The sequence below is a fragment of the Haemorhous mexicanus genome, chromosome 5 (assembly GCF_027477595.1).
Source record: "Haemorhous mexicanus isolate bHaeMex1 chromosome 5, bHaeMex1.pri, whole genome shotgun sequence".
NCBI classification, from domain to species: domain Eukaryota; kingdom Metazoa; phylum Chordata; class Aves; order Passeriformes; family Fringillidae; genus Haemorhous; species Haemorhous mexicanus.
This window is the reverse complement of record NC_082345.1, coordinates 41997333-42024780: the sequence shown is the minus strand read 5'-3', so window position 1 is coordinate 42024780 and position 27448 is coordinate 41997333. Positions and strand designations below refer to the sequence as shown.

At 37.8% G+C, this 27448-nt stretch overlaps 1 protein-coding gene across 1 annotated transcript; it reads left to right on the top strand.

The window, feature by feature from the left end:
* Nucleotides 1-351: 351 nt before the first annotated feature.
* On the top strand, nt 352-25958 carry CAND1 (cullin associated and neddylation dissociated 1). Its single transcript, XM_059846956.1, has 15 exons — nt 352-564; nt 4963-5106; nt 11856-12010; nt 13739-13862; nt 14275-14531; nt 14612-14717; nt 15232-15377; nt 16439-16731; nt 17336-17477; nt 18108-19601; nt 20379-20474; nt 22116-22285; nt 22384-22548; nt 22777-22884; nt 23959-25958. Exons 1-15 carry the CDS (start codon nt 497-499, stop codon nt 24181-24183), a joined length of 3693 nt encoding a protein of 1230 aa, XP_059702939.1. The 5' UTR covers nt 352-496; the 3' UTR covers nt 24184-25958.
* The last annotated feature ends 1490 nt before the right edge of the window (nt 25959-27448 follow it).

Sequence of the window (27448 nt, the reverse complement as noted above, 5' to 3'; positions counted from 1 at the left end):
CAGCCACCGCGGCGCGGGACACCCGCCGCACTCCAAACTACACGTCCCGGCGTGCACCGCCAACGGCCCCGGCTGGGCGCGAGCGCGATGCACGCCGGGACACGCAGTCCTGGCTGGCCTCACCGGCACCCCCTCCCCCCTTCCCGCCACTCTCCCGCGGCGCCTGAACTTCCCGCGCACGCTCTGCGCCACGTACGCTCTGACGTCACGTGGTGTCACAGGGCTGCACGCGCCTCCCGCCCGCCCGCGGACCCAATCAACAGCGCCGGCCTTCGACCCGGCGCCGAGCGCGAGCGGCCGCGCGCGCCTCCCCGCCCCTCCCGCCGCGTCCGCCGCAGCTGCCGCCCCCGCCCCGCCGCCCCCGGCCCGGCCTGGCCCGGCCCGGCCCCTGCAGCCGCGGGCGAAGTGGAGCCGGCGAGGCCGGGAAGACGCCGCCGCCGACGCCTTCTGCTCTCCTCCTCTCCCTCCCCCCCGCGCCCCGGCCAGGTCCGTCAACATGGCGAGCGCCTCGTACCACATCTCCAACCTGCTGGAGAAAATGACATCCAGCGACAAGGACTTCAGGTGAGATCCGCCGCCGCTGCCCCTCCGCCCCCTCCGCCGCTCCCGCGCCCGCGCTGCCCCTGCGGCCGCCTGGTGTGCCGGCCCTGGGCCTGGTGCCGCGGCGGCCCGAGCGGGGGCAGGTGCCCGGCGGCGGGGCCGGTGCCGCGGGCCCGGGCTGTCCGCGCCGCGGCTGCGGGGCTGGGCGCGAAGAAAGTTCCCGTGAGGGGATCCCCCCCTCCTCGGGAAGAAAAGTTCCCCGTGAGGGGATCCCCCCTCCTCGCTGCCCGTGAAGGACGGGGCGCGGCGGTGCGGGCACCGCCGCGGCCTCCACGCGCCGTGGGCAGAGATGCCCAGCAGCCGGGAGAAGCCGAGCGGCCGCCAGGTTTGCTGACTCGCGTGGGGACAGGCGAGGGTGGAGGTCTGAATTCCTGAGCTCGCAGATGCTCAGAAGCCGAAGCCCTGAGCAACCAGCTGTCGCTGACCCTGCCTTGAGCAGCAGAGGTCGGATGAGGTGACCTCCGTCGTCTCTTCCCAGCTTCAAAAAACATGGATCCTGTGGTTCTACGAATAGAAGCAGGAAGTGATAGCCAGCGCGGCAGACTCAAGATGGTGCAGTGGAGGGCCACGGTGATAAAGGGACTTGAGCATCCCCCTTATGAGGAGTGACTGAGGGAGCTGGGTGTGTTTAGTATGGAGAAGAGAGGAGACCTCATTAATGCCTATAGTTATTTCAAAGGCACCTCATTAATGCATATAGTTATTTCAAAGGTGGGTGCCAAGAGGATGGTGCCAGACGCTTTTCAGTGGTGCCCAGTGACAGGACTCAGAGTAATAGCCATAAATTAAACGACAGTAAGTTTCATCTCAGCGTGAGGAAGAGCTTTGTTACACTGAGGGTGGCAGAGCACTGGAACAGGCTGCCCAGGGAGGTGATGGGGTCTCCCTCTCTGGAGACTTCCAAACCCCACCTGGACATGTTCCTGTGTCACCTGCTCTAGGTGACCCTGTCTTTGCAGAGGAGCTCCTTTCCAATCCAGACGATTCTGTGATCCTCAGCTCACATCCTTCTGGATGCTGTGTCTTTTAGACAGTGGGGTTTTGTGCTCCTCATGTAGTTTGGTAATGCCCCTGTGCATCCGGAGAAAGAAATCCACTTAAGTCTTACGGGGACTTGATTTAATTTTCAGTTCATGATCTGTCACAGGAGCACTACTTTTCATTGGATCGTTTGCTTGCTTTGTAATAAATTAATAGCAGATGAAATGCAAAATATCAGAAAATGAAATAATATAAGTAAACTGTTAAAAAACAGCAGCGATAATACGTTTACACAGTACCTCTGGCAAAGCATTAGGTTAAAAAGAATTACATTGTTTTGGTATTGAGTGCAACCAGAAATTCAGGTTTGAAGGTTTTATGAGAGTATATCAATACAGACAGGGAAAAGACATAAAATACACTTGTTTTTTGTTGTTTTGCTGCAGCATCACACTGCTTAGTTTATGATTAAAGTAGATGCCATCCAAACAAGTCTCAATGTATTAAAATCTAAAGGAAAACAGAGATCATGATAGGTAGATCTGGGTTTTGAATAATCTTGTTAGGTTTTGACAGAGTGTTTTAGAACTGGGCACAAATTTTGTGTGGGATTTTTGGGTCAACTTCTTTCAAATTTTAATAGCTTTCTATTACCTGCAGAGTTCAGATTAGAAATTTTGTAAATAAAATACTGATTAGTCTAAAAAGAGACAAACTAAAATTGCCCAATTTCTTTAAATTGTTCTGAAACTAGATTGAAACATTTTTTCCTCTAAATGTTACAAGATTTTTTTTACTGTTTTCATACTAATTTGTTTCTGTGATTAAGTGAATTTTCCATTTTGTTCTTCGGGGGAGAATGATTTACAGTAAGTTCTAGTGGATTTGTGATAAATACTGATTTTTATGAGTTAAAACCTTTCTGTATAGAAAGGCTAGGTTATACCTGTCCAGTGCAATTGTAGCAAACACTTTTTTCCTCCCAGCTGTATGTAATTAAAACTTCTTGTGTAGTTCCTTTAGTACAGCACACTTCAGAAATTCTGTTCTAGTAACTTTGAACAACTTTTAAATTCTTGAATATTAAACAAAAAAATGTCTTAACATAGATTAAAATCTAATGTTACAAGCCATAAAAAAATGAGTGATGATAGACCTTTACCAACTGGCTGTTAGGGAGTAACATTTTATGAAACTTTCTGTGTATTGTGTATTTGCATAATGGATAAAATAGTATTTAGTTTCAGTAATTGTAAGTGCATTTGTTCTTTGACCATGTCTGTTTGAATAGGGACAGGGTAGTTATCCTGTTGATACCAGGTGTTGATACCAGGGAGCAGAGTGTAAAACAGTCATTCAAGTAAGCAGTCTACTGTAAAACGTAATCCTCATTTTTTTGGATAAACTGACGTGTCCCATGCAGAGCTGGAATATGTCCTTCTTGGAAGATGTACATACTTGTGATTGTGTTGTCCCCACGGAAGCTTGGGCTTAAGTTCTAAAATGGGCAGTCAGGTAAGGAGGCAGTTTACAGTCTGGCTGTGGGAGAAGGAGTGTCCTCACTGCAGCAGGAGAATGCTCTGAGCACAGGCTGTGAGGAGCTGCTGACATGCTGCCTGCTTTGCACCAGGTGAAGTTTGATGTGCAGGCAGGGGGAGTTGTGACTAAAAGTCACATTGAAACTACTCAAAACTACGTTTCTGAATACCAGCTGCTTTACACTCCAGCTGCCTGGTCTCCCCACCCCATTGTGGTGTTTGAGTTGTTTTGCGTGTTTCAGTGGAGAAGTCTACCAGGAGAACCGTGTTGTAGTTGAGTGCAGAGGCTGCTGGTGCACCAAGGATGTGCAGGCTCTGCTTAGTACAGAAACTGACAAGTAGGAGATGAGTGGACATGAACTTCTAAGGCTGGGAAATAGGAGCTGTTGGCCAAAGAAGTGAGAGGAGGCTATTCAGTTTTTTAGAAAAGGAGGTAAATGCAGCAGTAACTTGGAGACAGTTTTTGAGTGTTCTAGTACTGTGTGACTTCATGTATATCCTTAAATTAGGTCCTATCTGTTACCTTTACTTACCAAGTAGCCTTTTTCATTACCGTGTTTAAAATTTGCATCCCCAGCCTGTTTTTGTGCACATCTGGTTCCTGTCAGACTGCAGGCTTGCTTCAGTGGGACTGTTAGAGTGAATGAAAAAGGGGTGAGGTCTTATCTTAGAAACACCTTGAGACCATTAGACTGGAATTATTAAAAGACAGGACAAGTTGAGGTCCATTATGTGAGGTTAGGCATCTGGCATTTGTGATGCATGTTAAGATTATGCAGAGTCTTGGCTTTTGTTTTCAGTAAAAAGTAATATCTGGCATGTCAAGCTGCAGAGATAACCTTCCAAGCGTGACCTGAGCTGAAGTGATGTCTGCTTGAGTATGATGTGCCTGAAGTCCAAATGTCACCCTTAACTGTTTAACTACAAACCCTTGTTTGGAGTTTTGAGTGGGGGTTGGTGTCAGTACTGAAGCCTGTGGGATTTGTAATTGAGTAATATATCTGTATTGCTGCTTCTGAGAAGAGAGGGCACTTTCAAAAGAAAATGGATTGTGAAACAGACTTTGGAAGGGAAAGAAACAGAAGGCATAAAGGGAATATTTTTGGGAAGTAATTTTTCAGTATGTTCTTCTATTGGTGGATATTGACTGTTATTAAATAGTAAATTAATTTATATGAAAGATGATTTTATTTGCTTGATCTCTCAAGAATTAATTTTCTTCTTTACTGTGTCACCCTGTATTGAGGGCTGGATAAATGTGATCAGCTCTGTTTTCTGGGCTGTAAACAAGCTATTCTGTACAAGGCAAGAAAATGAAAAACACATGGAACATAAGCTTAACTTTTATTTCTCCCGTCATTAATTAAAGTTTGGCTTTTGGGAATTTTGTGGGAGAATGTTTGAGAAACTGTATTTTTCTTCTTGCTTAAAACTCTTTTAAAATAAACTCAGAGCAGAGATCAATTTTTTTTAACAAAGTTTTAAAAAAAGCTTGTATTTTGCAACATCAGCATAGCTTATGAAAGGACTACTTAAAATCTGTAAAAGTATCAGTTTTTCTTTGTGGAGATCATGTGGAATGTAATATAAATGCTGGAAGTAAAATATGTAGCTGTTCTCATAAGAGAAAGGTGATGACCTAGCTCAGTTGTTATCATTTTCAAATACAGTTTTCTTCCTTTCTGTTTTATACATGCTACTTGCATCACAAAACAGACAACAATAACTCAATGTTAAATGTGATTTGTTTGATAACAAATTATGGAAACTGAGAATCTTGAATCCTGAGCACTGTGAATAACCCATATCCCTTTAGCAATAATTATCTCACATCTTTTGTCAGGTTTATGGCTACTAATGACTTGATGACAGAACTTCAGAAAGATTCTATCAAGCTGGATGATGACAGTGAAAGAAAGGTGGTGAAGATGATTTTGAAATTATTGGAAGATAAAAATGGTGAGGTGCAAAACTTAGCTGTCAAATGGTATGTATTCTTTTTCTATGATGTAAAGAATTGTATAATGACTGAGCAATATAAAGCACTTTTGAAAACTCAAATGACCCCTGCTATGCAAAATAATTTTGAAATTGATGTCCCCAAAGGAACCCTTATTCTTCTAGACTACCTGCCTTAATGGTTGTAAAGTAAAAAACTATATTTTGGTGACTTTCAGGATTAATGTTTGGGATTTCAGGCACCAAATAGCACATGCAGTCCTTGCTGGAAGTATTTGAGTGACGCACTTGTTCTTTGGTGCTAATTCTTGATTGCTAAATAGATATAAAAAGCTTATAATTCAGTGGTAGTTGCCACATTGATTCTTGGTGGTGAGACCTTAGATGATGTGCAGGGGAAGAATTGTAGTATTAGAGTATCATGAAAACATGAAATGGTAAAGATATGGCCTCGGTTATCAAAGTGGAACTTACCTCTTCGCTAGCATTCAGAATACTGCGTTGATGGTTTTACAGGCTTTACAGGAACTGTAAATGTTTTATGGGATCAGGGTGCATTTACTTGCGTTCAGAGACTCCTGTTGCTTCACTGCCCTCTCTTCCTCACTTTATTGAGCTTTACATATGGTGTGACTTTTCCAGAGCACCCTTTGAAGAGGTGCTACATTTCTTACAACTTTTTGTTCTTGGCCATTCTGATTTTTGTGTGCTTTAAAGCGGGCCTCTCTTAAGAGGCTTACAGTGTTCCTGAGAATGTTTCTTGTTTGTGAGCTCAGGTTTTTTTTTTTAATACTCCATATACACTACTTATATTCCATGAGGTATGGATTGGAGTAAACTTGGTATACAAAGAGCTTGAGAAGTTTCACATTGTGACTAGCCAAGTTTGGTTTAGCTCGTTATTCTTTGTAGTTTGCCCTGTCAGACTAGCAAAGCAGAAAAAGCCTGTGTGTACCTCTGCTTATGTCCTCAGAAGCAGTGTTTGCTTCAGCTTCTGAAGTGTTTTAAGCGATAGTAACCAGAACCTTGCACAGATAAATTGGTGTAGGAATGTTAAGTTTCAAGCCAGATATTAGGTATATTAGCACTATAATTGTCACTACTTTTTCCCTACTGTCACCAGGGATGTAGTGTTGTTAAAATGTGTCTTACCCATATCCTTTTCATAACAACACAAAATGCGCTGTTTCTTTTTAATTCAGAGTTCTGGAATGTCTGTTCCTTATGTTTTCATGATTTTGAAACTGATTGCTTGTACTCAATCAGAAGAGCATATTGTTGTGAAACTTGGCTCAGGCTTAGAATTGTCTTTGTGTGCAATAGCATTTTATGGGAAAGTTACATTTTAGCATACATGCAATACTCATGTCTAATGTACATCCTAAAGTTGTCCTGAAGTTTAGATTAATGCACATAGAGACATATATCGCAGTCTTTAATGGCAGTGTTAGAATGTAGGGTCTAAAGTACAAGTAGTGCTTACTAAAACATTAAAGAAAGATTGCAAAGGGAAGAGAATGAGAGAATAGATGACTTCCTCTGTGTGTGCACATCCTGTTCTTATTAACAGTTCTTCAGTTTTTAAATTTACTTTGATATATTGGTAAAACTCTTGGATTTAACTAATGTGACTGAATCTCTTTCAACTTTGGTTTTGAGAATTCCAGATAATTTTAAGGAACAGTGTTAAATTTACTTTATTGGGACAAGAAACAGAATAGAAAAGTTTTTAGGTGAATTATGAACATCTGTGTAGAAGGTGGACATGTGTGCCTTCTGGATCACATCAAGTTGTGGTTTTTTGGTTTTTGTTTGTGTCCCAATCACTTGCAGCTTTGAATAAAAGAAAAACCCAAAACCATCACTCTTTTAGCTCTTTTAGAGTATTTTCTTCTTAAAGCAGCTTGTACTCAAAATACAGTTAATGACAGTTTTAAGCCTAATAGTGCTGCTGCTTCCTGTTTGCTGTTCTTGTACTACTTCTTTTTCTCACACTGCTGCTTACCTGGTTTTGTGACAGACTGGTTTAGGGACTTAGTTTTCTTCTGGCTTATTGCTTTCTTCCTGCAGTTTACCTGTTGGTAGAAACATTGGCGAGGGTGAAGGATGGGTGAGGCTGAGCACTACTATGCTGCAGGTTTTTTAAAACAGTTCAAGCTGATCTGAAATCTTCCATCTACTACAACACTAGGTGTAAGCCTGATTCATTGGGAAGTTAATTTCAGCCAGCATATTTTTCTTGGCTTTTTTTATTTTAAATATTTTGTGCTCTTGTATATTTCTGTTAAGGATTTCTTGGCACTTCCAGCTGACGAAAGCATAAACTGTCTTTAGATCTCTCTTAATTTAAATGCTGTGGTGAACTTTAGAGACTATTAGCCATAACTTTCATCAGACCCCTGATGACCCATTAAAGTATCAATTCCCTCTCTCATAGAAAGAGGATTTAAGACAGCCCAATGTTTTTTTCAGTCTGCACTTGAGATAGATTTTTCCTTGAGGAAGGGAGAAAGTTCCCCTAACAAGCTCCAACACTTTTCTTTACAGGTAGATCAGTTGCAATGCTCTGAATAAAACTCTTGCGTAAGAGTCACTCTTTGAAGATCTGATTCTCGAGGTCACTGAACATGGTAGATTTGAAACAACTCAGAGCAACCATAAAGCAGTATTTATTTTTAGCCGAGTGTAGCAACAAGTGAGCAGTGTTCCTGGTTTTGCCTTATCCACTGCTCACTTTCACACTTGAGTAAGAGGAGCTCTATTGGTTAAAATGCCGATGATCTTTTTTGTTATTATCTCTACAAAGCACACTGGTGATTTTGTTCTTGCTCCTTTCAATTACATTATGCTGGTTTGTGGGAGGATGAACCATGTAAAAGCAAAGCAGAAGTCAGTTTTTGGGTTCATTGGTATTTGGGTAGCTACCTTACAGAATGGTTGTCCAATTCATTTCTGAATAGAAATGAAAATTAATGAGCTGCATTAGTAGTCATGAAGTAAAAGTTGGCCTGCTGTAATCTTTGACCCTACAGAAGGGAACTGAGTTTTATTTGTCAGGCTTCTTACTGCAGGCAGTAGATGAAACCTATGTCAGTAACGACAGGTTGTTTACCTTGTTTTTCTTAACTACATGTGAAATATTAAATGTATTTTTCTTGTCTCCATTTTTTTGAAGGAATGTTTTATGATTTACCTGATAGTCATAGGCTGTTTTACCATCAGCCAGTGTGGAAAAGGCTATTCTTAGGGCATATCCTTAGTTTATAGCTGTAAGTATAGTCCAGCATGGTATCCTGTGCACCTTATGGCAGCAGTAGTTACACTGCCTGTGGCTTCATTAAGATTATGTGCATCAGGTTTAGTCAAGCAGTGTGGTTTTGTCTAAGCATAGGTATTGTGTTGGTATTGCTTGTTCCTCATTGCTGATAATCTTTGTAATGCTCTGTTGGCCCAAATTGCACATTAATTGTTTCATGTGTTCATTGTTGCAGCTTAAGGATGAACTTTCTCATTTTGAACACTTTGATATTCTGCCATTTAAACCTACAAATAGAAATTTTTATTGATTCACACTGTGAAGTCTTTCCTGAAACCAGTAAGAAGCCAAACATACCCGAATCTATCTAGAGTGAAAAGAAAAGGTGGGATTAAAGTAAGCACTTGCAGTGATTCCTCCCTGTGGTACTGTAGTTTCTCTGCATTTATCAGAGTGACTTCTCTGGGCAATAGTTCAATGTAGGGAGCTCTCCCTGACGCTGTGAGGCTGAGTCATTAGTGTGAGCAGGATGATGCATGTATTGGCTGCTGTGTGGCTGATCCAGTTCAGCAGCTTTAAAGCATTTTGTGTGCTTTGGTAATCCACTACTGCACATCGTGCTATACTAGTGATTTGAATAATGTGGGTTTTTTTTAAATTTGTGAATTTTAATTCTTCCTTGTAAATAAATGTGCTTGTTCCATAGGTGTTAAAATATACCAGCTGGAGATTATAATTGATTATATGTTGGTGTTCAGCTTCCTAATATGGAGCTATGCTATGAACACCTTTATTTCCAAATGTGTGTAACTTAAAGGAGACCGTGTGTTGCTGTTATTTCCACAGGCAGCTGAATGAGCTTTTTACTTTGAGAGAACCTAGACACAAATTATTGGCTAGTGAAAGGGAAAAGATCAAAGAGCATTTAAAACTATCCAAAATGGCCTTCAAGTGTGTAAAATACATACTTAAGTGCAAAAGCTTTGTAGTCAGAACTGATTTGATACAAGAAAGTTATATTTATTTTCAGTTTCTGATAAGATTGATTTATAATCTTGGACTAATAATAATGTCTATAAGCGATATTTACTGATTTTGTAGGCCAGAAAAGCTTCAGATAAAATTTTGTAAAATTTACTTCACAATTGTTATGTCTGCTTTGCTGAACCAATAGGTTGAATAAATAGGACTGAAGATGCTGATTCACGTAATATATGGCTTAATACTTCCCAGAAACCATAATTTATAGTATGTGTTAATATAATTCCAGTGATTTGGTCATCTTTAAAACTTGCAAAAAAATTTCTTAGTTGAGATGAATCTGATTGACTGGCCTTTGTTGTGATTATTTTAATTACTGATAGGTTGCATTTGAAAAATAAGCATATTTAAATCAAAAGAATTTGGTAGTTGTTCAGTAGTTCAGGTTTAAAACAAGGGGGTTTTAACCTTACATGCTGTAGTCTGTTGACTGAAATGCACAGGGAGCCTAATTTCTCTGAACTACTATGGAGTCATTGTACCTTGGAATTCTATAGGTTTCTGTTTGAGTTGATTTGTGCTTGTGTTATTTGCAAAACAGTTTACACCAGGAGTAGATGCATGCAACAGTGCTGTGAGTAGCCACTGACTGAGAGTGGTGTGTATGAAGAGAAACTCTATATATAGATGTGTCAGTGAATCACAGTGAAAGAAAAGCTTGACTCTAGAGTCAAATCAAGTTGTGAAGAAAGCTGTGAGCTTTTTCAGCAGCTGGAGAAAATGTTTAAACTGCAGTCAGGGATAGCTTGATGTATTTGTATCTCAGAGATAATTATTGGTAATAATTTGTGTTAGCAGATGTTTGTGTACAGATTTAGCAAGAGTTTTAAAGTTCGAGGCAAAAAGTCTTTACCCGTATTAGTGTTCAGAAATTATTTTAATCATTATTAATTTAACATAATTGATGCAGTAAAATGAGCAGATTAGATTGTGGATACGGTCCTCTAAACCCCTTCCTATTCTCAGTGACTTAGTGGCTGTAGAGATAGTTTAATCAAATCTAAAGAATCCAGTACAGTGCCCTTTCCCTAAATTAAAGGGTAATGTCAGGTTAGGGCATGAGATCTGACTGCTTTTAAGGAAGGTGTCTCTGTCAGAACTGTTCATTTCTACAGGAGCTGCTGAAGCAAGTGAGAAACCATCCATTGCGTCTTAATTTCTGTGCACTTACAGGGCTTCCTTTTATGCCTTTGATCAGATACCAGTCAGTATCTCAACTATGAGTTCTCTTGAGATTATCTGTATGCTGTACTTTCTAGATATGTAACCCCAAAGTTGTTCTTGTGTACTTATTTTAAGGTTATATGTAAATCTCCATTAAATACTCTGCAAATTGAATAAATTGCAATCTTTCTGAATTTGTGGCATTGGTGTGATCATAAAGCATCAGTTTCAGATGTCTGTGCACTAGTTTGACTAATCTCAAATTTGTTCCAAGTTCTGTGCATTAACAAAATGGAGTGAGTTGCAAGTGATACTTCAGTGTCTGGTTTTGGCAAGTATGTTTGCCTTTGCTACCTCTCCGCCCACCCTTCCCCTGCCCCCGCCCCCCCACATGTATTTTCAGGTTTTACCACATGAGTGCCCACATGAGTGGGTAAGGAGAGAAAGAAACCAAGCAGGTTATGATTTGTGAAGGAAAGCATGGGAAGTGCTAGGTGTGATTGCCTTGGGAATTGCATATTCCTGGGTGTTAATGTAAGTGTTGTGCCTCAAGTGCAAGCACTGTTCTGAGTTCATGGGAGGTAAGGCATTGTGAGCGTGGCCATCGAAAGAGGAGCTCCAGGTTTGCCTAACATGGTGCCAGACCCCTGATGCCAAAACTTTGAACCTTGCTCTAGTCACTATCGTGCAGTAAGTCACACATAGTGCTTGAGTGCAAGGGCTTGCTTGCCCATGTCCTCCTCCTGTTTGCTCTTGCTTTCTGCCTTTTGCTTCTGCTGGGCATTTTTTAATAATAATTAAGTCTTGCCCCTGTGAATTCTTGGACGTGGGGTAAAAAGGGTATTAGCAATGGGGTACATACAGCAGGTTTGGGGATGTGTTTTGAGTTTATTTTACTGCATAGAGCCATGACTGAATCCAAATGTTGTATAGAATAAAGATGCAGTCATTAAGAATATTGTTTACTTGTTTGTGAATTATGGAGACACTGATGGTCAAGCATGTGAACCGATGGCTCTGGCTAGGTTAATTTTTGTTATAAATCTCGTGAACTGAGAAGTAAGAGGGACTGTGGTTTTGAGACTGACGCGGAACAGCCATACAGAATGAATTTCCAGCTCCAAATAAGAAACTTAACTAAATGAGTGTTTTGTTACTAGATTTATGGGGCAAGTTATCAGTCCAAACAGATAAGGGTTTTCAGTTTTTAAAATTCTGCTTTGTGTTGCTACCAAAACTAACCTGAAGTTTGACTTGAATGCAAAATACTGAAATAATATTGTTGCCAATTTAATGCTCTTCTCTTGTTTATACAGCCTGGGACCTCTGGTGAGTAAAGTGAAGGAGTATCAAGTGGAGACCATTGTAGATACCCTGTGTACAAACATGCTTTCAGATAAAGAACAGTTACGTGACATTTCAAGCATTGGTCTTAAAACTGTGATTGGAGAACTTCCCCCTGCTTCCAGTGGTAAGGCATTTTGTACTAAAGACTATGCAGTTGTATCATTTACTAATTCAAAAAAAAAAATTAAAAAGCTGGAGGGAAGAGGTTTCAGCAATGGAAATAGTTTCAGTTAGTGTAAAAACATGGCACAAATACCCTTTCAGTTTCTCCTTCTCTGACTATATTGCCAAATTTTACTAGTTTAAGAACATTTTTTTTACTGAAGGATTGCATTAGTGTGGAAAACAAGTTCAGAGAATATGAACTTCAGTATAACAGGTTGTAAAAGCTTCTGTTTTACTAATTGCCTGGTGGAGCACATCTAGGCTAAATCTCACCTTGGTCTTTGGTTGATAATATGCTTTAAAATTGATTACAACTCCTGTATTTTTCTTTAACCACCTGATTTCTTGTCTCACTTTCTAGGAATTGTTTTGGGAAGTACCTTGTGTTTCTGACAGTTGCCTATTAAATTAGTGAAAGTCTTAGCTGCAGGTTTAATGAAGGCAGTCTTTCCTCTAGAAGAGACACTAATGTTGAACAGCTCATCAGTTAATAGCATTACTTTTTTACTCAAGTGCTTTTCACATATCATAGTGTAGGATATGAATGAGACTAGAGGGTGATTAAAAAGGCTTTGGAAATTACATTTTTATGGACTGAGGTCTCGTGAATTAAAAAAAAAAAGCTCTGATTTTAATATCCTTTTTGAAAATTGACATGTAAATCTTGTTTCTATCAAGCAGCAGTGAGATGCATAAACTTTACATAAATAATTTTACGTCAGTTGTTTTAAGCTTTTTCTGCTGTGTTTGCCTACACAAAAGAAGATCTTTTGGGTGGAGGTAAAGCTCAAACAAAAATGTAGGCAAGTCTTTCAATATAATTAACATTCCTAATATAAAAATAAACAGCGTGTCATTTCTTGCTCCCAACTCAAACACAGATTGTTCTCTTTTTCTTAGCCTCCCTGGTAACACATTAGACTGTCCACTTGTTATGTTTTAATTTTAGTTGTGGTTAAGAATGAGCCAAAATATATATAAACTAGATTTACCATAGGTTGAAATGGTATTAATTTCACATTGAAATTTGCAAAATGTGACTCAAAGAATTTCATGCAGGTGAAGATGAGTACTAACCACTTGTTACCATGATAGGAGTTCCTTCTCCTAATTACTTAAAACAATGTTAGACAATTAGAGGAAGGGGGAACTATGAAGTTGTTATAAAGACATTTTTACTTGTATTTTAAAATACTTTGGATATAAATTTCCCCCCTTTGTCAAATGCTTCAGTAGTATTTCAGTACTTAATTTTTAAGTAGCTTCTTGGGCAAAATAATTTTATTTTGCTTTTTTTTGCCATTAGAAGTAGCTCTATCGCTTCTGTGCTTTTCCTTACCATATAGTATATACCTTAATTTTTACTTGTAGTCCTTTCATTTATTGCTCTAGAGTTGTTGTGGCTTTCACTTTCCATCGCTTGCCCTTCCAGAAGCAGTGCTCTGTTGTGTGTACCTTCTGGGAAAAGAATCCCTCCTGCTTAGTGTGTTTGTACATGGCTCTTTTCAGCTGTAATGCAGAGCATACATGACATTATCAGACTGGCTGTTTAAGCTTGTTTTGTTGGTTGGAAAAAGCTTCTTTATGTAGATTGGGTTGCTTTCCATAGTCACAAACATCATCTCTGGTGTTGAAAGCTGTATTTTTAAAATATTATGGAAATGCTGAGGTTTTGTTGTACTTTCAGGTTCTGCATTAGCAGCTAATGTTTGCAAAAAGATCACAGGGCGTCTCACTAGTGCTATAGCCAAGCAGGAAGATGTGTCTGTTCAACTGGAGGCACTGGATATCATGGCTGATATGCTGAGCAGGTAAACATCCCTCTTTTAATATGCTGGTGAATGCTCATAAATACTACTTAAAGCTTGAACTTCAGTTTTCCAGATGTTAAAATTAAATTATTCCAAGTCATATGAAATAACATGGTAATATTATGTGTAGATGAAACTTAATTTAGAAAAAAATAAGTGAATGTATTCAAGATAATTGGTTGATCAATTACTATTTTCTGAGAACTGTAGTTTTAAGCTTCTTTTAATGTTTGTTGTTTTGAAGTTATATTTTTAACTCATTCTTCTTTTAACAAGTTTTAAAAGCTGAAATTTTAACATTTGATTGGAATCTTGGTGATGTGTGGGGAATATTTGAAGGATTGTTTTACAGTATATGAACAAAGTTATCTAGATTCAATTGGTTTTGAGTTTGTGTTTTGTCTGTTTTAAGGCAAGGAGGACTGCTTGTTAACTTCCATCCTTCAATTCTGACCTGTCTGCTCCCCCAGCTGACCAGCCCAAGACTTGCTGTGAGGAAAAGAACCATCATTGCTCTTGGTCACCTGGTTATGAGTTGTGGCAATATGGTTTTTGTTGACCTCATTGAACATCTGTTGACAGAGCTGTCTAAAAATGATTCCATGTCAACAACTAGGACCTATATACAGTGTATTGCTGCTATCAGTAGGCAAGCAGGTCATAGAATAGGTAAGAAAAAGACATAAATTATCTTCTACTTTGAAGTTTTTTTTATGAGAGTAGTTAGCTGATTTTTTTTCTCTTACCAGGTGAATATCTTGAGAAAATAATTCCTTTGGTTGTAAAGTTTTGTAATGTGGATGATGATGAACTACGAGAGTACTGCATTCAAGCCTTTGAATCTTTTGTTAGGAGGTAAGTCATTCATGGGTACCTATTTCAGGCTTTCTAAAGATCTAATAGTGTGTCATTTAGTTGTGAGCTGTCAAGAGACAGCCTCCTTCATACAAAATACTCTTGCAAGCTTTGAGCTGGAACAAAGATAGGATGCTATTCCTATAGCTATCTTGTAACTTAACTCTTAAGCAGTGTGCTATGTCTGTCCTCTGCAAGCTTTCTACTGTGCCATTGCTACTTGTACAAACAAGAGGTGGGAAGTATTCTCATAATATTTGTGTCTGATAGTGGTGATAAAGAATTGGTATCCAAAGGCATGTCTGAGTCCTTTGCAGCCTTCCAGTCTAGCATATCCTGTTACAAAGTGGCATTGCCCTTTCTGACCTTCTCTTTGAATTTCTGTAGTTCAGAGGGATGCATTGATGTTGTGTTGGCTACTCTCTCCAAAGTACAGTATGCAACATGAAATCTTTTAAGAATATTTTAGTACTTCAAAGTAATTTGACAATGATTGTATTTTTATGTTACACAGGTGTCCTAAAGAAGTGTACCCTCATGTATCTACTATTATAAACATTTGTCTTAAATATCTTACTTATGATCCTAATTACAATTATGATGATGAAGATGAAGATGAAAATGCTATGGATGCTGATGGCGGTGATGATGATGATCAAGGTATGTTCTCTTTTTGGTTTGGGGGAGAGGATGAGCTTTTGACATTGCACCCATCTGAGAAAATTGGTATGGGTGGTAATACTCCTGAGTTACCAGCATTTTAATGACTTGTGTACTTCCATTCAAATTTTGTACCTATTTTAAACATGGCTAATGAACTCACTTCCTGGAATAAAAGTATAGGATGTTGGTGCTGGAGATCAGAAATTCTGAGAGGGAACATAAAGTACAAGACAAATATTTTAAAATACCTGAAAGGTGGAAAAAGGCAGAAGCATGCGACATGATATAAATAAAGTGAGAACATCAGCTAATGAATTGAAAATACATATACAGCATGGGAAAGGCTTCTCACTACTTTCCACTATAATATATTGGTACCTAATGCATAAAATCAGAATAGATTGAAAATTACTCAGTATTTTTCAGTAGGATAGAAGTGTTTCAGACTGAAAGTCATAAGGTATTTTATTGTTAATATGGTGGCAAGCATTGCCAGATATAAGCTTTGTGAAAACTTGGACACACAAGTAATCTGAACTGAGGGCATAAAATTCTCATTACTTAAGGAAAGAGTGAGCTGCATAGTTGTTGCTTTAAGACCTGAAAAATCTATATTGCTTATTTTATACGTTTTGATATTTTTGGGGACTCTGTATAGTTTGATTTACCTCTAGAAGGAAGCAGACAGAATAATTTATTGAATCTTGATCAGCTAATATTCACTGTTGCTTTGTTGTCATGAAGAAAGAAGAATATGCTTTAAATCAGTAGTCAGGCTGGAAATATGATGGGGAGCTCCTTTTCCTATTTGCAGTTTAAATTAATATGTGTGGGAGACTAATGTGAAAAAATTGGCTGAGAATTACAAGTTAGGCTGTTTAGAAGGCTTTTTGTAGGTATGGTTTTGAATGTAATTCTGGACCTATTTCTTTGCGTGTCTTATGCAAAGAACCCAACTTTTTAATTGTTTAAAAAGTGTGTTCTTTTTAATTGTTTGAAATAACACTTGATGCGTTGCTTGTCTAGACTTGAACATATGCATAATTCATTTTTTCTAGGGAGTGATGATGAATATAGTGATGATGATGACATGAGCTGGAAAGTGAGGCGTGCAGCTGCTAAATGTCTGGATGCTGTGGTTAGCACACGACACGAAATGCTTCCAGAATTCTACAAAACTGTATCTCCTGCTTTAATAGCCAGATTCAAAGAACGTGAAGAAAATGTTAAAGCAGATGTTTTTCATGCATATCTTTCTCTTTTAAAACAAACTCGACCTGTGCAAAGTTGGCTTTGTGATCCTGATGCAATGGAACAAGGAGAAACACCTTTGACAATGCTTCAGAGTCAGGTTATTTGTAAAGATTTTTTTTATCTTTGAGAAGACATGTTTACATTGCACCCTGTTCATAAGGATAGTTCACTCAATGTGCTTTATCCTGTAGTACTATCATAGAGAGCAAGCTGGGTGAACTGGCCCCAAAAAATGCAGTGGTATTAGAAACTGAAATTGACTTGTACAAATGTGCTTATTTAATTTGTTTACTCACCTGTAAAAGTTGCATGTCCTATGTCATTTAGCCACATTGCCGAAGCAAAAGTTATTTCCTGCGTATCCAGACATAAGATCAAGATAAAACTTGATCTGCTGCAACCTATTTTATTTGCAAAATAGAAAGGATAATGCTGAAAAACTTCATCTAAGTGAATTATTTAGGTGAATTTTCAGTTGTTGCTTGCTACAGTTTTATTAATGCAAATCACCTTTCAAAGCTAAATAACTTTTTTTTTTTAAGCAATTATTTTGAATCTTCATTTCCCAATGTTTCTACTTCTCTAGTTCTGTAGAGAAATCAGGGGGTTTGGATGCACATATTTCTTTATATCCCCCCAGTGATCAATAATGAAAGAAATGCCAGCTATTGAATCAATTAACAGGTGTGTGATGATTACAGGTTCCCAACATAGTTAAAGCCTTGCACAAACAGATGAAGGAGAAAAGTGTTAAGACTCGTCAGTGCTGCTTTAACATGCTGACTGAGCTAGTAAATGTGTTACCTGGAGCCCTAACACAGCATGTTCCTGTACTTGTACCAGGTATGAGAAACACAGCATTAACTTAAATACTTACTAATAAATGGTATGGGAAGTTCTGAAACATCAAAATATTGAAGTCCCAAATGTGCTTTTTGCAAGAGCTTTGAAGTGTGGCTTCTGTTGAAAGAAAATGGCAAAATAATCACCTATTATGTGTATCCATATAAATACTTTAGTCATATATTTCCATTAATTTTAAAAAGAAGATCAAAGGTTTTTTCTTCTTTATTAAAAAAAGGAAGTTAATTTGATTCTTAACTACAAAATCAAACTGCCTTCTTTTCCATCCAAAAAGAGAAAAATATTTTCCATAGTTTAGCTTTTGAAACTTAAAATGTTGAAATTTGAAGTAATAGTGAAAAGTAAGATTGGAAATGTTTAAGGTTCAGAATTTCTTTATAATTAAGAAAATATGTCATAAACCATTGAGTGTCCCATGTCTTTTCATGGAGGAAGTTTAAAAAAGCTAATTGGTTGAATAAGGTGATGAAAGGGGTTTGGAAGCATCCAGAAAGATGGGGAGCCAGAAGGCATAAATTCAGTATAGCTGCTTTCCTTTGGAAATTTTAAAGTGTTCTAGCAGACTCTATAAATACCTGCCCTAAAAATACATTTTTTGGTTTCTTCCAGGAATAATCTTTTCACTGAATGACAAATCAAGTTCTTCTAATCTGAAGATAGATGCTTTGTCCTGTTTGTATGTGATCCTCTGCAATCATTCTCCCCAAGTCTTTCATCCTCATGTTCAAGCCTTGGTACCTCCAGTTGTAGCTTGTGTTGGTGACCCATTTTACAAGATAACATCAGAGGCACTTTTGGTTACCCAACAACTTGTAAAGGTTATTCGTCCTTTAGACCAGCCTACTTCCTTTGATGCTACTCCTTACATCAAAGATTTGTTTACTTGTACAATCAAAAGATTAAAGGCTGCTGACATTGATCAGGAGGTGAAAGAAAGGGCAATATCTTGCATGGGTCAAATAATTTGTAGCCTTGGTGACAGTCTAGGCACAGACCTGCCTAGTACACTTCAGATCTTTCTAGAGAGACTGAAGAATGAGATCACTCGGTTAACTACTGTGAAGGCAATGACATTGATTGCTGGTTCTCCTTTGAAGATAGATTTGAGACCAATCCTTGGGGAAGGAGTTCCTATTCTTGCTTCTTTTTTGAGAAAGAACCAGCGAGCTTTGAAGCTGGGCACTCTTTCTGCGCTAGATATTTTAATTAAGAATTACAGTGACAGCTTGACAGCTGCCATGATTGATGCAGTCCTGGATGAGCTTCCACCTCTGATTAGTGAAAGTGACATGCACGTATCACAGATGGCCATCAGTTTTCTGACAACGCTGGCTAAAGTATATCCTTCCTCCCTGTCAAAGATTAGTGGCTCCATTCTCAATGAACTCATTGGGCTTGTAAGATCACCCCTACTTCAGGGTGGAGCACTTAGTGCCATGCTAGAATTTTTCCAGGCTTTGGTTGTGACTGGTACAAACAATTTAGGCTATATGGATTTACTGCGCATGTTAACGGGTCCAGTGTACTCACAGAGCACAGCACTTACTCACAAGCAGTCTTACTATTCCATTGCCAAATGTGTTGCTGCCCTTACTCGAGCCTGCCCTAAGGAAGGACCGGCTGTTGTAGGTCAATTCATTCAAGACGTTAAGAACTCGAGGTCCACAGATTCCATTCGTCTTTTGGCTTTGCTTTCTCTTGGGGAAGTTGGGCATCACATTGACTTAAGTGGACAAATCGAGCTGAAGTCTGTAATACTGGAAGCGTTCTCTTCTCCTAGTGAAGAAGTCAAGTCAGCGGCATCATATGCCTTAGGCAGTATTAGTGTTGGCAATCTTCCTGAGTATCTGCCATTTGTCCTACAAGAAATAACCAGTCAACCTAAGAGGCAATACCTTCTTCTGCATTCCTTGAAAGAAATAATTAGCTCTGCGTCAGTGATTGGTCTCAAACCATATGTTGAGAACATCTGGGCCTTACTCTTGAAACACTGTGAATGTGCAGAAGAGGGTACAAGGAATGTTGTTGCTGAATGCTTGGGCAAGCTTACGTTGATAGACCCAGAGACTCTGCTTCCACGACTCAAGGGATACTTGGCATCAGGTGAGGAGTAGTAATGCATTTATGTGTTGGAGCAGATGGATTTATGATACCTGTTAAAAATGGGTCTAGTTTTTCAAATTACGTGCTTAAATGTTGTGTCTTGAAGTTCTGTTCCCTTCCCTCAACAATGGAAGGTTAAGGTTTTTTGCATTTGCTAAAAGTTGTTAGTCATACACAACAAGAATTACTTGTGTTCAGCTTTCAGACTTTATATTTCTGTTAACAGTGTTATGTTTTATGTTTAAGACAGAGCTATAAACTTCATGGGGAAGGAGCGTGGGCAACTAAGGGAAAAATTAACAAACATTTTGCAACATTTTGACCTTTTGGTGTCAGTTACTGTATTCCTAATTTTCAGATAAGGATTCTAAAGTTTTTAAGAATTAGGAAAGATTTTTGTGCATAATTAATGAATCAGCCTCATCAAGAACTGTATTCACGTGTTTTCTTCATGTGCTTCTGCTGTAAGGGGGAGAATTTTTTTGTAGGCCGATGTGTGATCATAAATAATCTGTTTTAATAGGCTTATTCATCAAATTTTCTGTAGGAGATAACATTACATGCTTATTACAATGTTATGTTTTTTTCCCCCTGTTTAAAATATTCTATCTGTAGGTTTATTTGAGTTACATATTGCCTTGCTAGCAATAAATAGCATTTCTTGTTTGCTGTTCTTAAAAGTATTAGAAGTCTAAGAGGAATGAGTGGCAATGAGCATGATTTAGACTCTGTTGTTCTGTTTTAATCTTGCATGTTCACACTTTTGTTTCATATTAGGGTCCTCATATGCTCGAAGTTCAGTGGTTACTGCTGTTAAGTTCACTATTTCTGATCATCCTCAACCCATAGACCCACTCTTGAAGAACTGCATAGGTAAGTCTCCACTTATACTGACAGATTCTATGCTAATAATAACTGTTGGAAGAGTTACAAGATACTTCCACAGTAGCCAATTATTTCTACTAACACTAATTTATTTGAATTCTGAGCAGTAAAAATTATGTCATTAAAAATTCCATGTATTGACTTTATGATGGGCAATACAAGAAGCTCATGTTTTTAGTAGGATAGGATCCAAAAGCTGATTTCCTTTTCCATGTTTTTGCCAAATTATATTAGTTTGATTTAATAAGATGTACTATATTTACCAAGAAGTATGGTCTTGGAAATATTTGACATTCAGTCACTTAAGACATGTATGCTTGTGTGAATTATTCTGAATATTACCAGGTTTTGAATTGTAAATATAGGTTGTTATGATTCTGTAATGCTTGTAATCTGAAAGCGTTTGGAATTGTGTGTATTTTTATACAGGAATAAGGTAATCAGAGCTTTCAGTGTAACATCAGTATGACAAAGTCTTTTGCAATGCTGTGGCTTTTTTTATTTTCTCATTTGTATAACAAAGTATTGTAGATCTTTTTAAAGATGGTATGAATGTTCTATGCTTGGTTAATTACAGGTCTAAAGATCTGTAAAAAAGTCATCTATGCTTCTTAACCTAATAGGAGGGGAAAGATTTTGTGCTTAAAGGCATAAAATTTGGTAAAGAGCATGGCTTTTATTTATAGGGAAACAAAGTCAGTTTACTCTGTGTTATTTTCATCATTAAGCTTTTTTGGTTTTTAAGTAATATATTCAAGACTTATGCTTGTAGGTTTTTCCCACTTCCACTGAAGCTGCCTTGCCCCTTTGGTTTCTGGAAATGTTTGTTGATGATTCAATCAAAAAGCTAACAGAATCTAGTACTTTAAAAATCTCAGTCATTTTGAGTTCTGTTACCCAGCTTTTTGGTGGGTGTAAGAGTCACTTTGTTTTTACACCTTGTTGGTATTCTCTCCTTAGAAAATTTTCATTCCTCATGGAAGTTGCTACAACTTCACAAACATTGAGGATATATTCATGCAGTTGTTTTTTTTAATAAGGCTGTGTTATAAAAGTATAGAAGAATCTAGTTTAAAAATGTCAGAAGGTAGGGGAGGGGATGGGAGAGGTGGTGCTACATTAATATATGCTGAGTAAGCCAATTTTACAGTAATTTAGGTATTCTCAGTATATGTGAATTTGAGGGTTAAAAAATCAGTTATTTTGGTAGTTTCCCTGAGAGGTGTTCTGGAGCTCCTGAACTGCAGAAATTGAAATTGGTTTTCTAGTGCATATTTTGAGAGAGAATTTTAATAAATGGAGAAAATGAGAGGTTAAATGTAATTTTCATTGATTTATATGAAAAGAAAGTTTATATGTCATTGTGATAGCAGTTTATTTTGATGATGTTTCTTCTACTACTGTTTCATTATATGAAGTGCTATATAACAATTATAATAATACTTTTCATATGATGATAATTAATCCTTTATTTATGTAATTATGCTGAAATAGCAGGTGTCTGTTACATTAAAATAACTCCTGCACTAAGTATGTCTTTTTGAAAGTTTAAAACTAAGCAAAAATATTTTAAAAGTTGCAAATAGAAACCTATTAGGATCTTTTATTTCTTTCTGTATGTGATTGCAGGTGATTTTCTGAAAACTCTGGAGGACCCAGATCTCAATGTCAGGAGAGTAGCCCTAGTGACATTTAATTCAGCTGCCCACAATAAACCATCTTTGATAAGGGACCTCTTAGATACTGTGCTTCCTCATCTTTACAATGAAACAAAAGTCAGAAAGGAATTAATCAGAGAGGTAAGTTAACTGAGAAAAACAATGCTAAATGTGTAAGTAGGTTATTTTTTTAAAAGAAAATAATTTTTTACTTACCTTTTTCTTTAATTCACTGACAGGTGGAAATGGGACCATTTAAGCACACAGTTGATGATGGGTTGGACATAAGGAAAGCAGCTTTTGAGTGCATGTATACTCTATTGGATAGCTGTTTGGATAGACTAGATATATTTGAATTCTTAAACCATGTTGAAGATGGCCTGAAGGATCACTATGATATTAAGGTTAGCTGTCATTTTTCTCTGTGAAAGCTGTGACTTTGTCAAAATATTTCAAATAGTGAATAGACTGAAATGGTAAAAATATTGCTTCATATGCTTAAGTACTTTGCAACATTTCCCATTTTCATTAAAGTGTGACTGTTCAAAAGGTTACACAGCATCGTGGGAAGTATATCTCCATATATGTGCCAGACATAACTGTTGTTGAATTGGGCTTTTTCCTCACCCTAGATGCTGACCTTTTTAATGCTGGTGAGACTGTCTACCCTTTGTCCGAGCGCGGTGCTGCAGAGATTGGACAGGCTCGTTGAACCTTTGCGTGCTACGTGTACCACTAAGGTATTTCAGCTTATTTAAATTCATTGTTTTGTGTTTTCTTACAGAAATATAAATGAACTTGTGTTTAAAGAATACCTCTGTACTGCTGCAGCGTTTCCTGAGTTACAGTGGATACGCTGCAATAGGCAGGATAATTAGATTAGAAATGAATGGATCCTTGTACAAGTGTTAAATGTATTTAAATTACAGATGGAGAGATAGATTTGTAAGCTCCTTTTTAAAAATCCTCTGTTTCTTTGATGCATTTTCTTTTGTTCCTTAAAAATTCAGCTGCCACTTGGGCAACTTGTAAATGTCACTTCATTATAAATAGTGAAACTGGAATACTGAGAGTTTATCTGACTTCTGATGATGGTGTTTTTTCCAACAGGCATTTGGCTGATGAAAGCAGTATAAAGTAGTCCTTGTTTTGTTAGACTTTTTGTCTAGACTTTTGTTTGAGTTCTTGTCATTTACCCAGCCTCTTCTTCATTTATATTACAGGATTATTGGATCTTTGTAGTTAACCTCCTTCCATTCCTGCTTGGTCTTGATTCACCTGCATGCTCTGACAGTCATTTTTTGCCTGATTTACCTTGCTTTTCCATTACCCTAGTCTGCAATATTTCACATCATGGAAATTGACTGTCTTTAAGTATGATTTATGTTTGTAGCACTGAAATATCTTTGAGAATAACAACAGAAGGTTAAGCAGTTATTCTAATGAAGGTCAGCTTCTTTAAAAAGTTCTGTCCTCTAGAAGCTGGGATTACTGTGATAATAGCAGTTCAAAGTCATTTACTGACCTTACTAGCTTAAAGGCTTGCTGCTGTAGTTGCTTTGATTTGGTGATTGACTTGGCAGCTTACAACTTCTTTTCTGCTTACCTTGCCGTGTTGAAGCTTCAGTCTGTTTGTAAACTGCTGGTCAAAACTCTGCTAAAAAGATGTTTGGAGGTATTTTTTGTTTGGTTGGTTTTTTAAGAGCACAGATAATTTTGAGAGGAAGTACTTTTTTTTTTAAGGTACGTTTTTTAAGATTGATGTAGAGGGAGGGTTGAGTAAAGTTTCAAACATATTTTAATTTTTTCCGTAGGTAAAGGCAAACTCAGTGAAACAGGAGTTTGAAAAGCAAGATGAACTAAAACGATCCGCTATGAGAGCTGTAGCAGCACTTCTAACCATTCCAGAAGCAGAGAAGAGTCCATTAATGAGTGAATTTCAGTCACAGATAAGCTCTAACCCTGAGCTGGCAGCCATCTTTGAAAGTATCCAAAAAGATTCATCATCCACTAACTTGGAATCAATGGACACTAGTTAGATGTTTGTCTAATGGGGACCATTATGTTGAACCATATGATGCACTGAATTGACAGGTTATGAGTAAGAAACAGAAAAAGTATCTAATCTACACATTGTTCCACTTTATTTACCTTTATGGAGACAGTTGGCTTTTCCCATAATTGCTTTTCTAGCATTTATTCCAGAAATGTATTTCCATAGTCCAGAGTTTAACCACTCTTGTTTTAGTGGATTTGGCCACATTTGGGAATTAAAAAGTTGAGTCATGGTGTATGGAAATAAATTCCAACATCCATTTGCCCTGTAATGTTTAGGATTAAAATGTCGAAATTTTGTGACCATGATTTTTATTTTCTTTTAGTCATTCTTTCTACTTGTAAACAAAATGGGGGGAGGTGGGAATCAAGTGTTCAGGTGCACCATGTTTTTTGTATAACTTTTTATTCTTTTTTTGTTTCAGCTTCATAAATTGGTTTGGCTGGCAGATGAATTATGTGTAAGATTTATTATATTAAAGAGAGAGTTTGGGCACAGTTCAAAAAGAGCAGACATAAATGTCATTTTTACAGATGTGGGGATTAGAAAACCAGTATCCCTGTTGTGCACACTAATTTTGCATGAGCAAGTTTACAAATATATATTGTCTGTAAAACAGCATGTGCAGTTTATTCTTAATGCAAGTTAAAATAAGTTCTACTGTATCAGTGCAGTTTTCAGGTATTTTGACATACAGGCCATTCATACAGGAAAGGATGGATAAAGGTTTGTTGTCTTAACCTGGCTTTTTAAAATGCCAGTGATATGACCCTGCAGATATTCTTACAGTAAACATGACAGTTTCTGCAGCTTTCATGGGTTTTCATTCCCAAAGACTGAATCCACTGGAATTAAGGTGGACAAACTGTAAGATTGGAAGGAAACAAGATGGAGGTAAAATGGGCAGAGAAAACAAGAGCTGCTCAGTGATTCCTGAACTCGGCATTCAGCTTTGCTTTTACTATAAAAGTATGAAGGAAGTTTCTTCAGTGGATTTTATCTCCTGTTCTTCATCTGACAGCTTTTGTTAAGGCACTAATATATGGTGTTACCTAGACAAGTGTTGCTAGACCATCATTTTGTTTTGGCACATGGCACTACCAGTAGGCTGCAATGCTGCAAGTGCCATACAGTATTCTGATGAGACAGGAAACAGGGAATGGCCAAAAGGCTGGAGAGAGAGAGAGCAAACAGAAGAAAACATTCTTCTGTGGATACGATGAGATAATTTAGAAATGGACCAGAAGTGGATAGCTGGCAGTCCCACAATAAACTGGATTTGGGAATTTAATAATAAAATGATCAGGGACCACTGCCTCATTACTTGTTTAATGCAACTGCTTAGTTGTCTCTTTTTTTTTTTTCTGAAGTCAAATATGAATTTGAATTTTTTTAGTTAACTGGTCTTTTTTAGCTAGTTTGATACTTTGGAAACCTGTTACGTGGGTACATGGCATAAGCTGCTACGGGACTGAAAAAGCATTCATTTTTATGACCTCAGAGACAGTTTCCTGTGAGCATTGGGGCTTGGGGGCAAAATCTTCACCTTACATGCTTGCAGCTTGGGAAAAGCAAAGGAGATATTGGTACATTTTACTTTAATAGAAGGACCTGAACAAAGAAGTCTATGAACTCATTCAATAGTAACAATTCTAATGCTGTAGAAATTTTTGAAAATGTAGCTTTCTCTGTCTCCAAAGTCTTCATACTAATGTAACAATTGTCTTCTAGAAATAGAAATAAATGAGATTAAACATACCAACATATCTAAATGTCATGAAAAGGAGTGGGATGATTAGAGAGAAACCATACAGTAGAAAAATCACTGTGAATTAGGAATATGTTATCTTACTGTATAAATCATCTACTTCAATTGCAACAGTATACAGGCCTCCTAATTAAGAATCTGTTGTACTAATTAGTTGTCAGACTAACCTTTGACCTTTTTGCGTTAAGTTTTCAAAGTATATTAAAATGTTTTATAGATCTAAAGTTAGATGTGAGAATGGTATGATAAACATGAACCATGAGGCTAAAATAGGGAAAGGGAATAGGTGACAGTGGTAAGTGAACATAGTATTTGCAGTTGAGAGATCTGTGTGTGCTTCTGCACTACCATAACAAACAGCTGATGTGGTGGAGGCAGATCATCACTTTGTTCTACAGTACTTTACAGTGGAGCAAGCATAAGGACAGAAGGGAAGGTTGAGCTCTATTACATTGTGAATATTCTTCTTCAAGAAAGCAATCTTCACTTTGACCACTGATAAAGCAGGTGGGAACATAAGATCTAAGTCTTCCCTGTAAATTGCAGAAATTCTGAGTGTGGTTGTCTCCACGTAGCAGTTAGTTATTTTGGTGATGTGGGAAGACTAACTCATAGAGATTGTAACTGCACCGTAATTACTGAGATAATTGATCCATGTTACAAAATCTAACTATGTTAGGTGTTGAAATTCCACTCAATTTCACTGGATCACTAGATTGAAAGTTTTCTTTGGTTTTCCCTCTATATATCCAAGTGCTTGTATAAATCTGGTGTGTTCATGCTTTTAGATCAATTACGCTCATGTAATTCTCTTAAAGTAGATGTCAGGAATACCTGTAGCTGTTTTTTAAATGCTAAGTATATGAAACTGAAATAGGAAATTTCTCTCACTGGAACAAAACCAGCATTCTCAAAGGCTGCTCTTAGGATGTTTGGTAAAATCAGAACTTTATCTAGTATTTTTCATCACTTTTTCATCACACAGACAATTGAGACCAATTAACAAGCTTGTGCATAATATAAAAATGGTTGGCCAGTCCTCGCATTGTAGATTCTTGGGTTAAAATATTTTTGTATCTCAAAAATACTTCATGCTCTGTTTTTCAGTGAAAGAACTCGCCATCCTTACAAAAGAGTTTTTTTCTAAAATTATAAATTGAAACCTCTGAATACTTCAAAAACGCTGCACTTCAATCATGTAAATTTATTTTTTATATAATTTTCCTTCCAAGTATGGCATCTAATACAGCAGTTGACAAAATAAAGAGAGCTGTACTACTTCCAGTTGTATTTTTATGAGGTGTATAAAGCAGCACATAGCCATGTAAACAGCATTGCTTCCTTCAAATGAAGTATTATATTTAAATTTCATCAACTCGAAGTTAGGAATTAAAAATCCGTATCTGCTCCTATTGTATTTGCCTTAATAGATGTTCTCAATAATGAGGCTTGGAACAAGTTCACCTTGCACTGGTGGACT